The following is an 18,268-nucleotide window of genomic DNA, read 5'->3' as shown; positions in this document are numbered from 1 at the left end:
AGATCGATTTATCGCCCCCGAAACCCCCTATATACTAAATTTCATGAAAATCGTTGGAGCCGATTCCGAGATTCCAACAAGAATTGCTCGTTTAAAGATATAAGATATACGCATTGTAGGCTTATCTTAATAGCATGGACAGCCACGCCAAGACCAGCGACGCATATGCCGTTTTAATTAATCTGTAAATGCGAGATGAGTTGAAACGTGGGCGTCGTCTGGACCAGACACCGAAGCTACATCTATCAAGCATTTGTTATGAGAGCGTTGTATCGCTCATTAATAATAAGGAACGTGACGGGCAGTTTCATATACCGATCAGTGGAATTTTTATTTTAATTACTATAAGTATTTTGCTTTGCTTTGATTGTTTTGATAAGTAAAAAAGAATCGCGGAGTACAAATAGTATCCATTTGATAGGATGAACATGGATGGATTTTAGGTGGGAGTCGAGCACGGTACGGCACGAATTGGGCCAGCTCGCACCGAGGAAGTACCCCATCGCACAGAAACTGGCGTGAAACAGTAAACAGTGAAAACTACGGTAAGTGGGGAGCCGGATGCCCGTTTCTTTTTCCTCACACGTCCCAGTCGTCAATCCTTTCCTTTTTCCTTACCCCTTAAAAGCGGGCAGCGCATCCGCAGAGGAACTACCTCTGCGAATGTTCATGGCCGGTGGTGATCGCTTACAATCAAACACACCACCAGCTCAGTTACCCGCTATAACATAAAAAAAAGAATCTCATCTCATCTGATCATCTATCATCAATCATTCTCACATAAAATTGTTATAACGAATAATTCAACGTGCGCTTTGTTTCAAGAGCCTTCAAAAGAAAATTTACTTCAACCCACAGATAGGTAGACTGACATTTAAATCCTTATTATCTTTATACCTAAGTGAGCTCTGAAAGTATTAATATATTATGTTGTACATGTACTTCTCACTCACCTTGAGTAAAAGATAGCTTATAATCTTGGTTCTCGTCAAACCGCGTGCCTTTGGGAATACGACATAAAAACGGTAAAATAACTGCAAGTATGAAAGCAATGCTTTACCTTTGTTCGCAACAATTAATACATTATGCTTGCATTGTTTCTAAATAAAGTAAATACATTGTGAACATTGTTGATGAATTTATAAAATATCATATTTGTATTGAGTTAATACTTTAAACAATATTGTATTTAATTAATTACTATTAATGTCCATATACAAAATTAATTGCTTTGGGTTGATTTTGGTTGGTACAAAGTAAAACTATATCTTAGGTATTTAAATTTCATGTTTCAAACCGCTAAATTGCTTATAAAAATTCTGTCACCATTTTCAAAGGTCTTAGTATATTACTCGGTAAAAATGAAGCTAAATATATATATATATATTTTTTTTTTTAATTGATAAAGAAGATTATGAAATAAATCTTAGTAAAAATTTTACTCTTCATACATAATACTGACCGCTCCTTCTGGCTCTGCCTTGGTTGAACCGGGATAAAAACAAAAACAAAATAAAATACCGTCTATGACATTTACAAGTCGTGGCTTTCTATCTATGAAATATATTTTTTTATGCTACCATCTGAAACGCTACAAACTCCCAAATACCTCTGTATATTATTAGAACAGAAATCTGGTTGAGTTCAAAATCTTCGTCCCCGGAAATCTTGAGACGCTCTGCTAAATGTAGTAGCAATTTATATTCTGCGGTACACCCAAATTGGTTTTGTATGTTATGGTCACAATATCGGATAGGCGACGTTCATGCGTATCGAATCGTTACTCGATAATTAATTAATACAATCTGCAAATAGATGTTTCTTTTGTTTATTTAGCTATGGATACTGGTTATTTTGTGTAGTATTAATTAAAAAATAAAAGAATACAATATGAGTGTACGTGCACACATACTAGTTAATCGAGAGAAATTGAATTGGCAATGTATTTTACGAACCGCGCTTGAAATTTTGTGTCCTCTTAAATTCGAAGGAAATATTTTAAGAAGTTGAAGAATCTAGGAAACGAAATAACAAAGTTTACTAGCATCGCTTTTAATCCAGTATAAGATTGGGGAGTTTTATAGGATTACTAACTTTAGAAGAATCATTTTCACATCAGGGTTCTACGCTCACAGCGATTAGCCTTGCAATATTATATTCACAGTTAATAAAAACAGTTCAAGGGATTAGTCAAAAGATTTGATTTCTTCCTCACCATAAAATTGGGAAGAAGGAAGGATGAATTATCTTCACAACATGGTTATACGCTTTCAAAGCCTTACAATGGTATATTCACAGTTAACGACCATATTCCGAGAGATTAGTTAGATCAGATCGTTATCCTATACTATATCTACGATAACTAGAAGTAATTTATTTATTGTTCGAGTTAGACTTGTGATGAATACAGGTAAATAATATTTTTCTATTTTTTTGCCTATTTGCCAATTTAATTTCATATTTGCAATATTTTACACGAAGTTGTAATAGCTATAAAAGAATTTACACAATCACCATGTTTGTTAACATTGCTTATAACACTTCAAATTACATTATCGCTACAAAGTTAAATAATTATCGGTAGTAACAAAACTTAGTCATAACAAATTAACACATTCAACACAAGCATTCGCGCTTTGTCAGCATAAAGAACGCGCAAAAGCACGAACAAACTGTCAACAAATACTGCAATTTCAGCTATTTCCGCAGCACTAAAGATCTATTAAGCGAGATCAGTGTGAGGTTGGGTTGAATAGCGTGTGATTATACACTACCCTTGTGTTACCTTCACGGCATTTCTATCGGAACACATACGAGTAACACTCAATGTCACTTCTGTCGCACTATTTTAATTTGAATCAATACATATTTATCTAACATATGTGTCATTTGTAGGGAAATATCTATGAGCACGTAAACTATGCCATTTTCTTATCTAATTTTTTGTTTTATATATTTAAAATGTATACTAACTTATGGTTATCCGTGGCGTTATATTTATGGTGGTTGTAATTTGCTTCGAGGTTCAAAAAGGTTCTTTATCTTATATCGTTGTTATCATAGGATTATTTTTAAAAATTAAGAGTTTTTATAATATGAATAATTTTTTGGAAATTCCAAAATATAAAATTAAAAAAACATAATTTAGTATAACTGGGCTTCCTTTTATATGGAAAACGTAAATGCATCGACCAGTTTATAACACGACTAAATGTAGTAAAGAAGCAACTACATTAAATAAAATATTGTTTTCGGCAAATTCAATAAAACTTATCTCTTTTTTTATTATTACTGCTGCATTTACTTTACTTCACAAACACATATGAAACCTATTAAATAATAGTAATGCATGTTTGTATTTGAAAAATGTTATACAAAGTCTAACGACCCCTGAAATTTGGAAGTTCCGAATGAGATTAAAATGCGTATCGAGTAAAGAAATGACCTTTTTAGAGGAAAGTGGAGGTATGTGTATAAAATAAATCTGAGACGTGAGATGTATAAGGCGCCATATATAAAAAACGTCAACAATAAGAGGGGAAGGAAGTGAATAACATGCGAGTTTTTATGGTATAGAGTATAAGAAGGCAAAATATATGTGACGTCAATTAGCAAAACCTAAAAAATTCAAAAATAAAATACTATAAGTTACATTTACTCTCTGCAATTGACGAAAACAAAAAGCATTATGTAACCTGCAAAATGACGACCTTGTCAGTGCCTTATAAAAGTATTTTCATGCAAATAAATGTATGCCACAATACATATTTATACACATACTTCTCTACACAAGTAAAGCAAAAAAACAAATATCACGGAGACGTTTCGAGGCTTACGTAATAATCCCTTAGTTACACAAATGAAGCATCGATTCCAAGTAGCCACTTTAGAAATAAAGTGCGATACCAGCGATACGATACACATACTTATAATACATCTATGCTCTCTATTCTTTGCCCCAGTTATTATCGAAGTGTATAATTCTAATTTACATCTTAATAACTTCGCTGCACACTCCACTTTTATGGCTGGTTTTAATTGGTTTTACGTCTCACTTACATTCTCGATTAATATCAGAACGGGAGAGTACATGCGACAATTTATGTATATAGCTTTTATCAAATTATATGGCGTGAAATAATCGGAAGTACATCCGTGTGTATCTATAGATAATTATTTATTATAATAAAACAGTAACCATTTTTTAAACAGACTATTATTGCTGAAGAATATGAATGTTTTATAGACCCTTTGTTTGACTGTTTGTATAATTGTCTCTTTGTATGTGTATCAGTGTTAAATTTTTTACAAAATTATGCATGATACCATATTAAATTTTATCAAAATCTGCCCAATGGTTTTGTGTGATTGTCGCACATATAAAGAGACAATTAGACACATGTTGATAGTACATATAAAATGTTGTCAAAATCTAAACATTGTTTTAAGGGATTCATGCACACATATATTGCATAGCCATTAGACTTTTTTTAAAGGATATTTACTGAACAGAAACTATCTAGCATCTGTTTTATTACAAGTTTGTAAGAAAAAACAAACAACTCAAATCAAAGAACACGAATAGTAATCCAGTTGTCTTCAATTAGAAACAATGTAACTATTCCGGCTTTGTTTTATATGTGACATTCATGGCTTGGCAACAGCATTGCCAATTTATAGTATGTAAGTACAGATATGACTATAATGTGACGCACGTCATATTTCAGTCCTTTGTTTACCGATCTCAGTAAGTAGGTTACTGCTTGTCCGTGTGTATCAATTCGAAAGCTTTGAGCAAAATAATGTATGTATTTGTATTTGAAGTTATCACTAAATTATTTACACATACACATAAGTATGCAAATATAAAAGACGATAGATTTGATAGCATGATTGTAATAGATGAACCCTAAAATTAATATATGTCCTTTTCTTTCCCTCCCCAGTTCTTTCCTTTATTCCTTCCGTTAATCCGTTCTTAATCCCTTTCCAATTTGAAGTCGGCAATCCATTAGTAGAGGCGTAATGTCTGCAATCAGCCTTAGGCCTCTCGCTTAGCATCAGGCGACCCACGAACTCCTTTGCCGACAGTGACATAAAAAAATATGATTTTGAAAATTCTTTCAGCAACAGAAAACGTTATTCTTACATGACGAGACCTATCCTTTTCATTCCATTCCTTTATTACCGTCGGCAATTCTTTCGCTATCCCCATCTTTTTACCTCCTAAAAATAGGCAACGTATTTTCAGAGTATTTCCATACCTTCCATATCTCTGCAAATGTTCATGGGCAGTGGTTATCGCTTACCATCAGGCAAACCACTAGCTCAGTTGCCGGCTATTAGGTAAAAGAAAGTCTTTCTTCGTTCCATCCCAGTTCATTCGGGACGAAGCCAGGTCAAGTTTCTAGTATTAAATAGCATAGTGAAATATAGACGAGTGCAATGTATTAGTGGCGAGTAAATGATACAATGTTCATATAATGCTAATAGTTCGGTTACAAATGGAAGATAGTAGCTCTATGACAGTCAGACAGACGCAGAGATTGATGACATATACCGCTTTAGGAATAAAATGCAATTACTTAAAATCAATATTCTAGCTGAAAGGAAAACATGAGTATAAAATATTTAAAAAAATACGGGCATTGACGGTATCATACCAGGTTCAAAAAGAGACCAAATAACAACAATTTCTTATCAAAAAGAATGACTACAATCGGTTGAATATAGTACGTAAATATATCAAGTAAGAAATCCAAAAAAAAACAGTCGAATTCAGAACCTCCTTCATTTTTGGAAACGTCGGTTTAACAATAGGTAACAAACTTCATTTTCTAACATTTAAGCTCATATAAATGAATAATAACTAACATTACGTAGGTAGTAATCCCGTACAAGGCTTATAGCTATCCGATGTTTATTGGTCGTATCATAATTAAATTTAATAAGGGTAAATTAATTATGGAAGTGTTGACATTCATAATCTTACGTCATTGCTTTCATAGATTCTCTTTATGTTAAAATTATAGAGCTATTCACTGTCTGTTGGTTTATATCTTGAAATTAAACCACTAATTTTGTTTCGATCGAAAGTTCTTGGGAACTTCGTTTGATCTTCTACAATATGACAATCTGAAACCTGAGTTCTTTATAAAGTCTCTGTAGGTAGATATATACATTCTATGAACTGGAAAATCCCTAGCGTTTAACGACCTCGGTAGGCGTTAGACTTCCCACAGTAGTCATAACAAATATTCAACTTCTTTTAATACATACCAATGCGAATATTGTCAAATAACATCACAGGATATTTCATAAGAAACACTGTTTTTATCATGAATGTGATATTATAATGGACCGTATATGATATTACGTCTGTAAAAAGCTCTTCTCTTAGAAAAGAGTCGATTTTCTGTTTGCACTTTTAGCTTTGCAATAAGTACGGGCAAAAATAATAAACAGTTTCAATTTTATTTTGATACCTACAGTTTCAACTAAATTGTATAAAAATCTAATTCATATTATTCAATATTAAATTATAATTAATATTAAAATATGGCAAACATTGTGATCTTAAATAGAATATAAATGTCTGCCATTATTTTAATTTTCAGAGGCTTTACTTGCGGACATCGCGGTAAAACGAATGTAAATACTTTAGATAAATAGTTTATATATCAATGGAAGTCAAACTTAACATATTTAAAATACATTCATACGTACACCGGTCTCTGGTCCCGAATTATGTTCTGGCTTCATAAATCTTAGCTTTACATTATACTAAAGATTGATGAGCTTACTAATCTCAAAAAGGTCTTCTGTGCAAATGGGCGAAGGAAAAATATACATAGAAACAATTAAGGTCACGGATAAAATTTTACACGCTTTATAGTGGACAACTGAGCTGATGATTCGCCTGATGGTAAGCGATCACCACCGCCACCTCCAATGATCATTCACAGAGATAGGGTCTCTGTGAAGGATAAAGTATTGACGACTGAAAAGAAGGAATGGACTAGAATGTGTGAGAAAAGAAAGGGGCCACCGGCTTCCCCACTCATCTTAGAAAACACAGTAGCATGGTACTATTTCACGCCCGTCTTCCGTGCGGGTGTGGTACCTTCCCTAGTGCGAGCTTGCCCAATTCGTAGCGACCTCGACTCTAATATTATGTATACATATAAGCATACATATTATATATCGACTGTAATTTAGAGACTAGCGTTTTCATTAGCTATAGTGTCATTAGGTTAAGTAATTGAAATGCGTTTGTGTTGTTGTAATTTACAAAATAACAGGTATGTAGAAGGTTTCATTGAATGTCGAAAAGTATGCTATGAAATATGGAAATCTGAAATAACATCGCATATAACAGGCACATTTATCAGTGAAATGTGACCTTTTCTCTTGCTTTGTGAGATACAGAAATGATGACACAAACGGAAACCCTGTAATTTTGTCATGTCCGCCCACTCCTCCATCGACGCTTGTAATTGTAACTATCGGTCGGTTCTTTGAAGTATTAGGTAATGCTTAGGGAAAGATAGTCGTATAGTTTAAAATTACCTCGTATTTACGTAGCGTGTTAATTATAATGTATATGAAAAATATGTCTTCGTAGAAGACATACCTTATAAAGAACATCACAAAATTTTTAATTAGTGTTTTTAAGAACAAACTAAAAAAATAAGATATTGCAATTTGTAACTGCAATGAAAAGTAGTATAGGTAAGTACATATACTCAATACAAAAGTATTGAAGACAGAGTATAAAGCGAAATATTTATTTTTATTTAATTACAACAAAGAGTTTGTACATATAAAATTTTCAATTACATAATTATCGCTGCTTATGTTATAAATTAAATCGAAACTCTGTCTGTCTGTCAGTCTTTTCTTCACACCAAAACCACGGAACTGATTTGAATGATATTTGATGCATGGAAAGTTTTCGACGCGAGAAATTAGGGTTTTCATCCCGGAAATCGTACTGGAACGGGAACTATGCGGTGAATAAACCGGGACTGAATATCTTTTTTTATACTACGCGAGCAATGCCGCGGGCAGAAACGTTGTTCATTATACGAATTGAAAACGTGATCAAAATGTTTTAAACTTAGACCCTTTCATAAAGTGAAAAGCTTATTCAAACAACGGACCATTATTAGTTTAATACCTCACAATAACTATCCTACGTTTATCACATAGCTTATAACGTCACACAAGCTTAGTGTCAGCCATTCACTCCGAAAACTAGGCTGCGTTTCAGACACGGGTATCATCCAACAGTGATTGCCTTAAGCGAGCCTGGTTCTGTATACGTATAAACAGTATGGATACTCCATTCAGGAAGAAATCTTTAACGTCTTTTGAGAGACGCGCTTTCATGTGGCGTAGCAAGTTTTATTTTACTTGAGCGGATTCTGTGTGGGTCAGTGCCAGCGTGCAAAAGTTGTTGATGTTTTTATTTAAGAAGCTTTATCGTTTCGTTACCACGTCATGCGTGATTCGAACACAGCGCTGTCGCCTTAAGATTGTTAAAACCGACAGAGCATTCTAACTTCCGAGAGTTCAAACTGTCTTAAAATTGTGATCCGTAACATTGTTCTCCGATTTGACTTAAATGCGAATAAATCGAATGTGATATGACGAGAATACTCTTCCCATTCCTACGTACCTACAGTTTATAAATGTATTGCAGAAAATTGTTGAAATAAACCAAACCTAACCTGGCCCATCCTATTAAAAGTCCATTCTACGATTTCAAATCAATAGATAAACCGAATATATCGAAAAAAACAGTTAAAGAAATTAGGTTTACAAGATTTGTTACATACGTATTTATAGAACAATCGTATTGCAATCAATAATCGTTGGAAATATGTTTAATTTAAGCCATCAAATTGTTTATACCATATAAAGAACATCTATTTCAAATTAAATATAGTATTCATTTAAAAAAAAAACTGTCACTTACCTTTTAAACCATACTCACAAATAAACTTACTTACCTTTACACAGCAACCTATGAGTTTGAAGAACACAAAAAAATCAATTATCTAAAGTATCGTCACTAATGGTCTACTTCAAAGCCTACTTATTATATATATATATAAGAGTGTCATATAGAATTGACCGATTTTAGTATGTTTAAAGCGACTTATATACTTATATAATTCTGTTTTAGCAATTAAATTTTATAAAGGATGTATTCTTACATGATTATTGTTTCATAAAATACTTACCCATATCATCAATAAGCGGAGCCATCCGAAGGGTGACGCCGACTAGAAGTAGGCATAGGAAGAGCAGCAAGCAAGCCGTCACCATGATAGTGTATCGAGCACGACGCGGCAACTCATCTGGGTCCAATACCTGGTTGTATTTTAATTTAACAAGTCGTGAAAATTGTTTAGAAATGCATGCGCGAAATGAAAAAGGAAGGAAGAGATCTCTAGAACATGGCTTCATTAACAATAATTGTAAAGCAATAACTAATATTAATTACAGAACTGTCAGTGTTATAGAAATACAATGCTTGTTGAACGACGCTCTTTGAGCTAGGCAACCATAGTTTGTGTTTTCGACTAACAAAAAATACTTTGAGATTTTTAACGGTCACTCTAGTACCAACATTCAATTTCATGACTTAACTATTTACGATCAAGTTTAACAACTATAAACAAAATACGTCCCGTTTTATAAAACCATGACTTTACCATTTATAAACAAGATTAACAGCTATGAAGAAAATTCATCTGCTCTATCAAACGACTAGTTGTAATCATTTGCGTCATTCATTCTGACCTTAGGAAATTTAGATCCCTACATTCCAGAGCCAGCACTGTACCCGTAGCCTTCTGTTATTTTGAAGACGAAGCTGGGTTTAGGTTATGATTGAACCTATTGTCACTGTCACGCAAAATGCGCGCCCGTCGGTTTACGGATATTGAAAAAATGTGTCTCGAAGTTCTTTCGAAACTCTTGTAACTGTACAATAAACTTTGCGATAAATATGAAATAAAATACGGTAAAAGAGTATTAAACTCATTCTTATTGATCAAGTTTTTTACTTATATTCGACTCGGAAAATGCATTAATGAAAATACATTAATATAAATTTCTCTGTATATAAATTAAATAAATAACAAAAATACATATTTTACATTTAAGTGAAATCAAACTTTCATGTTCAAAATTGGACTTATGGACATGTCATAAATAAAACTAAATAATTTAGTCAATAAATGAAAATGCATTCGCGTAATTATAATTTTGCCATGAATGTTCATAAATACCAACTGTTCGTGTAATTATTAGATTCTCATTACATGTAGTGCCTTAACATACACGTGTGCAGTCTAGTAACCTTAGGTAATTACATTCACTATCGATTCTGTTAATGTTGTTTGAACCAAGCGCGATATTTTAATTAGAAGCGAATTAGCGTAAGAACCAATTTATCAATAGCTCGGAGCTAAAGATAATTGAGAGCGGTTATATATTTACAACAAAGGGGTGAAATTATAATATTTAAGATAAGGTTATATAGGCACAATCTTTACAAAAAGTCTCCGGAACAGCGAAGAAAGTATTAGGATTCAAAGAAAGTTTTAGAACAGAATTGAATTATTTTTAATATTCATCTCAGAATCATTAATACCGTTAACTATATACCGAAGTGAACATGTGCTTGAGACTCATAATAAAACAAAATAAATTATAATCCCTCTACGAATAAACAAGTATACTGTTGATAGCAATTGTAAAAATAAATAATATCAAGTCACTGAACTATTTTATGATTTTTAAAAAGCTAATTAAAAATCTCGAATACCGATATATAATGAGTTGAAATCGCTGTAGAGACGTCCCTATCTTCAAGCAGAGCTTTCAAAAGTTCAACTTGACGATATGAATTGTAATCACGTTTATCGATAGCCGTAGCTTTTCATGCAAGAAAAACGCCACCTATCGTGTAATATGCCATACCAGCTATAACAAAGTTCTAAAACTGTAAATATTTCAGACTTACATAGAATCTAACTGAAACTATAGAGGGCGCTATATAAAAAAGCGCCATCTATATTTTGTTTGCAATACTAAGTTAAAATAAGCATGTTCACCTACTTCTCATGCCTCTCTTGCTTTTCTAGCTAGTTCCACTATAAAATCTATTCATTCGAGCTTCCAAATTTGAATCTACACAAATGAACTGTTTTTAGTTTGTTTTTTGTAGTAGTGCGTTGTTTCAGACAACTATGCTTGTTTTCCCAGTTGAAATGTTTAGGTTTATACGTGTTATCTGTATTACAAGCCTACTAACATATATTCTTTTATCAAAACGCATAACGAGTGCACGAGTGCTTATTGCCTACAAACAGTTGTTTAGCTCTTAATTTTCTTTCTTACTTTTAACATAACTAAATCTGAATATATTTTTAAAGCACCCTAGTATTATATGAATCTAGTCCGCCGCGGCTTTACCCGTGGTAAATGTACTATGGTATACAACACTTTCATGAAATTTTTGGTATCGATCCAATAGATCTAATAAGTGCCAAACTTAAACAAACTATGTGTAAGTTTTTAGAATTAATTTATTTTACTTGTTATATTTGCGTATACTTTTTACCTAATTCCTTCTAAGTTACGTTGCAATCACTCATTCAGTAAGTTGCCTGGTAGAGATAACTTATAAGTGATAAAGCCTTTTACATTTTCCTAAAGCTTTTTTTTTCTTTTTACTATTAGTACGGATAGATGCTAGTTTGAAATACATTGACGTATCACTTACATGAATAACTTTAGCCTGTTCATCGATAGCGGACACGAGTAGGGTTCTGTGCTTTTTCGGTTTGTGTGAATGCGAACCGTGATGCCGCCGGCGACGACGTCGCCTCCGCTCCAACTCGAAACGCTCTGGACTTCGTATGTCCCTTTATAAATGAAATATATTAATAGGTATAGGCATATATCAGATAACATAGAATATACTGTATAGGTTATGATTAAATTTAAACGTTAAACATTTTTGAAAACATCATTTATAATAGTATTTTGTGGTGTTTTCTAACAAAACTATATCACAGTTAGGAATTTACAATCTTGATACAAAATACGTGAAAGAGTTAGCCCAAAATAATACTTATTTCATATAATATAACTTAAAAAGTTTAACGTAATAAAGAATAAAATTAATATAATTTAAATTGCTTTATAACAAATTGAAATGTACGAAATGTATAGTAAATGTAAGCCTAAAGTACAGATATATTTTCCTTCTAACATTACATCTCGCGAATTCTACTACGTCATGTTCATAATTTATTGATGCATAAAAAATATCTATACGTTAGGACATAGGACTGCTTGGGAGCAGTGGTGGTTCAGTGGTGAGGACCTCGGACTTCAAAATCTATAAGTCGGGGTTCGAGACCAGGCAAGCGTACAGGAAATAAATTGATTTTTCAATTTATCTGCACATGTGGATAACATCACCACTGCTCGAAACGGTGAAGGAAAACATCGAAAGGAAATCGGCATGTCTGAGAATCAAAAATTAGACGGCATGTGACATTTGCCAACCCGCATCTGGCCAGCGTGGTGGATTATGGCCTAAACCCTCGTAGGAGGCCTGTGACCCAGCAGTGGGAACATATGTGGGCTGATGATGATGATACGTCTATAGATTTCCACTCTTTTTGATATAGTCTTTTATAATCTCTTCACATTGACCAATAACAGTTTTGTACCATATTGTAGCGACTGTTAAAATATTCTCCCTAATTCTTTTGTTCCAAGTTATTTTAATTTAAAACATATAATATTCTGAGTTTCCATAACAACTAACCAGGTATATATTTATTATTTTCTTTATAAACACTTCAGACGAAACCCAACTTACAAGAGTCTTAGCCCAATTTAAATTTTTACTGCAGTTAGATACTCGAAATGTGGCGTTGTTATACTGTAACATTAATTTAATTGATATGTATGCGAAACATAATGCCGAATTGCATAATGGTATATTAAGAAAATGCGATTTCGTGACAGACTTAAATAATGTTTTCATATAATAAGATCTTTATGATTAATTAATTAATAATTCATAACCAAATCGATAATATTTTCTATATTTTTTAGGAATCTGGAATATAGGCACATACGTATTTGATGAACATGTATTTAATTGTAATTATAATTCATCAAATTAAAATACTGTAATATAAGTAACAGAATCTTAAATATTTACATAATATACATAGAGCTTATCTCTATGTGGATCATAATAACATTTAGGCTTTTTACATATTTATGGATCGTAATTCGTATCTTATCGTAACGACAAGACACATCGTAAAGCAGCGCTTTTATATTTCGATTGTACGTAATATAATTCGCAATAACGACGATACTTTTTTCTGTATCAAATACAATAATTTTTATCCCCCAACACAAAAAGAGTGTTTTACAAGATTGACTTCGATAGCTGTCTGTCTGTGTGTGTGTTTGCCCGCGGCATCGTAGCTCTCAAACGGATGGATCACGCGAATTTGTTCATTTAAAAGCCAGTTTCCTTGTAGTGGATTTCGGATATGTTTGATTGAAATCGATCAAAAATTGCAGTCGTCACAAAATATCAGTTTAAATATTGTTTCAATATGGGTCTCTTACTCCCTCAATGTGGGTATGAAATGATTAATATATGTATGTACGTACACTGTGTCAAATTTCAAATTCTAGACAAATGAGGTTGGAGTCTTTTAAAATTGCAATTAACGAATTGACATCTCACAACGCGTGGAACTTAATATTTTACATGTACTTATGTAAGTAAGGTGATATACTTTCTGTCTTGGGACTATATTGTAACCGAAAGTTCATGACTCATTTTATTTAAACTTACAAAATAATTCAAATAAATATATATCTTGTGAAAATAAACTCAAACTCGCCGTAAACATGTTGGTAACATATTAAAATTGAAAGAAAAGTTCTCATTTCTAATATTTTTTTAGTACACCCATAGATATATGCATATTTACGTATCTACTACTGATATTAAATAATTACGTACTGTCTTTATTTAAGTAAGTATTGTATAACATTTCATATAACAGAATTCACAGAGAGTTGCCTTGGAGTTAAATTGGAACGAAAACGATACAAATTGATTCATTACAACAATTTTCCCGATGTCGAAATGAGCTGACAGTTCGTTAAAAGTTTAAAAATTGTTACACTCTAAACTAGGTTATTTTATCTTTACATCTATAATTAGAATATACAATTATAACTTGGCTTAGTGACATACATTTAATGGATAAATACGTAGATGTAATGACTGTTTCAGTCTAAATTAATTACAGCTTTGTCGTCAAGCTCTAATGTGACTTTAGCGAAACTTTCATGAACTAGAATGTTTCATAATAAAATTATATTCCATACATTACTGTGGACTTTGTGAACATATTCTGATATTTGTATTGTACCTAATAAAATGGACTTGCCTGGATGAAACATGAATGGCATAAATAATAAGCTTAATACAATTTATTTAATATAAATTGACCGCTTTATTTCAGGGATGTTTATTACTTGAGAAATATAAAAAGGTCTTAGCTTCTAGCAAATGACAAAGCGTCGATTCGAAAAAGCCGATTAGAGTTCATGATCCTTAAGAATAGAAACTCTAATACACAAGGGATCATCAATCTTTATTTTTATATTATACGATAGATTACAATTATAGCATTTAGTATACAGTATACATTTTTGCTCACACTTAACCCAACTTATATTGGTTACTTATATCAAAAATATAAATCTGAAAATTTTAAGGCTATGAATTTAAACAAATTCTAAATTAAACATACGATATATTATATACGGCATCAACAAACACTGTATTAGTTGAACCGAGACGTCATTTCATTTTTATAGTCTTTAAAATTAGGCGTGAATTATTACAGACCGAAATGATTAAATGTTTGTAATCAACACTGATCAAAACATTTTTTGTATGTCACATGGATATGCTGAAATACTAAATAGTAAGTCGTATTATACTGTGATGTATAATCAATTTGTTCAATAAATGATTTTTATTTTTTGATATAAGTAGATCGAATAAACTTATACATACCCATGATGTGTATGAAGTTTTAGTCTCTTATGTTTACTCTTAGGCCCTTCATGTTCACACCAATGGGACACCCCTTCCCGTGGACTGCCCACTATCGACGCTTCCTCTGAAATAATACATTTTGGTTTATTAGAACAATAATGTCATTGAAATATTATTTAAACGGATAATGCAAAAGATATGAAAATGTGGAATGTATATAAGAATTGTGTATAATGGAGAATCGTAAATATATTATAATATATAATAATAATAATATGATTCATTTGAGGCGATGAATGAGTTCGATTTATATTACGATCATTTACTTAAGGTCCTTGGTAGCGAGGTAGGCTGTTTGTTTACTTCCTTAATTTATTTGCCATTAAATCCTCATAATTATTCAAGCTTACATAAAATATCAGTAAAGCCTGAAATTAATTACTGGTATAATTAGAGGTACACCACCCTTCAGACATTCAGGTATTAAATAAAAAAAATGAACATAGAAACAAAACCAAAAAACACGCTTTATTGATAGTATCAACTAAATTGTGTCACTTTTTCTTATGCAGAGTGTGCGTGTGGAAATTATTTAATCCTGGCGATCCTAATCAGGGTAATAAGATAAACTCATAAAAATTATTGTATTATCACCAGTCCCTGATAAGTGTACAAAGCTCGAATTTAAATCTGTCCGTCAAAATGTAATCAATGTTTTAATGTCACATCAAAAAATTGCCTTTAAAAAGTAAGTTTTCTATGTCACCTGTCTATTTATTTGCTGTTACATAATTAAAAGATCTCGCTACAAATGATGTTTCACTACCATATATATAAAAGAAGAGACACGTTAAAACGCACTCGTACGTCGCTAATTGGTATATTTCTCTCTAAATGACTCTTAGGTGAGAATTGTACAATTTCTGTAAAACAAAATCATATTTGTAACTGGGTTATTTGAACCGACGCAAACACTAATTATAAAGTAAGTGTTATTTTTTAATTGCAAAACTACGACCCATAATTAGCTTACTACCTGACTCGGCAAAGTTCTTTCAGGCCACTTTTGTCACTTAGAATAAAAAATAGTTTACGAAATATTCATAGACCTACCAAGTATACACAAAACTTTTATAAAAATTAGTTAGGTTGAAAGTTAGTAAACTAATAAATAATTCTACGTGCAGAATTGTAGAAGTATCCCTAGACTAAAAATAACTAAAATCAGACACCCGTTGAATACGACTCGCGATTCCAAAGAAAGTATAATGGTACCTATAACAAAAGCTGTGATACCGGCCGTATATGTTTCACTAGCGGTCCACCCCGACTTTGCCTGTGGTACCTATATAGCTTACAACACTCTCAATATCCAACGGTGAAAAAAATTTGTGAACCGGTCCAGTAGTTCTGAGTATAATGCGTACAAATAAACAAACAAAATCCTCAGGTTTAAATAAGAATAGTTTATCATCAGCCCATATTTGTTCCCACTGCTGGACACAGGCCTCCTATGAGGGTTCAGGCCATAATCCACCACGCTGGCCAAGTGCGGGTAGGCAAATGTCGCATGTCGTCGAACTTTTGATTCTTGGACATGCCGGTTTCCTCACGATGTTTTCCTTCACCGTTTTAAGCAGTGGTGATGTTATCCACATGTGCAGATAAATTGAAAAATCAATTTATTTCCTGCACGCTCGGCCCGGTCTCGAACCTCGGCTTGTCACCACTTGAGCCACCACTGCTTTTTAAATAAGAATAGTACATAGTAACTATTTACTAAAGTGTCATGTTACTTTAACTAACTTTACATGTAAAGTTCACTTACCGTCCGGTATATGGTCGCGCAGCAACAAGAGCAAGGGGTGCGTGCGCGCGCGCCGGCGAGCCTGCTCCGCGTGCAGCGCGCGCGCCTTGCGCTCCACCAGCGCGACCAGCACCGCCTCCAGCCGCGCCGCCCCCGACTCCTCCGTGCATACCGCTTTGTCGACCGTCTGTAAAACATATTAATAACTACGTGCTTCTCATTTCTTTTACAAGAAAGTCAATAATAGAAAGTATATGCACCCAGAGAAATCTTGCTATTGCTTTGAGAAATAAATACGCATTTTGTTTTTAAACTTACAGAGCCTCTTTTTAAGCCTTTGTCTATATAATTGTAATTAATACTGTTAAAATTAGTAATCTTCTTCTCATAAGTCTACAATATTATCTTCATTTGACATGTTAAGACAACCATGCCCTAGAGAACGTGACACTACAAGTCTATAAATACGAAAATGATGTGTAAATATATAAAGATACCTTGTTTCCTAATACTTGAGATACATTAACTGGTAGATATTCACTATGTATAATTGTAAAAGTGAAAAAAAGTAATTGAAAATATACAAACATTTAGTTGAAAACCACACAAAAGAGACATAAAAATGGATCCAATGACACTTCGCACGTCGAATACTATCAAAACGATATTATCAGCGACACATTAAATTCCTATTCAATAAATGTTACCTATAAAGCTCGTTCTTTGCAAGTAAATTAATATTGAATTCTCCGTTTAATTCCTTGACGTACGCATTTCGTATTAATTCACTATTAAAGTCTCAGACGTAATTGATATAAAGCTGTATAGCTCTCAAACGAAATTAACATTCGCAATAGTAGGTATAGTCAATACCTACTACTTGTGTCGATACTGAATTTGGTTTTTCTTAGAAGTATTTATAAAAAAATTGCCTTGCCTTTTCTAAAGCCGTTCTTTTGTTATTAAGATGTGATCATATTAAAGTCTCTAATTAGATTTTTTTTATTCAGTTTTAACACGTTGGCTGCTGAAACACACCTGTTGTGTAAAAATGCTTGGAACCAAGGATGCGGCTTTACACGCCTAGCGTGTGGAAGCCGGCATCCGCGATAAATCGCGTCTCTTGTGCGTAAAACACGCTGTGCGTGTTTTATTTTCTAAGCCGCCAGTGCGTGCGGGCAACACATTTTTATCATAAAATATATTTTTTATGATTTCTTCCATTTTTATTATTTTTTTTTGTTTAGATTGTTAGGATGTAATTTTAATAAAACGAAAAAGAAAATATTTTGTACATATAATAAAAAAAATTTACGTTGGACAACGTT

The 18,268-nt window shown here is 32.8% G+C and overlaps 1 protein-coding gene across 1 annotated transcript in view; it reads right to left on the bottom strand.

Moving 5' to 3' along the window:
• Nucleotides 1-18,268, bottom strand: part of LOC119838345 — a 79,212-nt gene that overhangs the window by 40,217 nt on the left and 20,727 nt on the right. Inside the window, exons 3-6 of the mRNA XM_038364264.1 lie at nucleotides 16,962-17,127; nucleotides 15,152-15,257; nucleotides 11,801-11,942; nucleotides 9,249-9,378 (exon numbers count right to left, since the gene is read on the bottom strand). Of these exons, the coding sequence (XP_038220192.1) occupies nucleotides 9,249-9,378; nucleotides 11,801-11,942; nucleotides 15,152-15,257; nucleotides 16,962-17,127 (544 nt within the window). The remainder of the gene's footprint in view (nucleotides 1-9,248; nucleotides 9,379-11,800; nucleotides 11,943-15,151; nucleotides 15,258-16,961; nucleotides 17,128-18,268) is intronic.

Source organism: Zerene cesonia, unplaced genomic scaffold, assembly GCF_012273895.1.
Source record: "Zerene cesonia ecotype Mississippi unplaced genomic scaffold, Zerene_cesonia_1.1 Zces_u002, whole genome shotgun sequence".
NCBI lineage: Eukaryota > Metazoa > Arthropoda > Insecta > Lepidoptera > Pieridae > Zerene > Zerene cesonia.
Note: the sequence above shows the minus strand (reverse complement) of the source record. Positions and strands in the feature narration are given on the sequence as shown.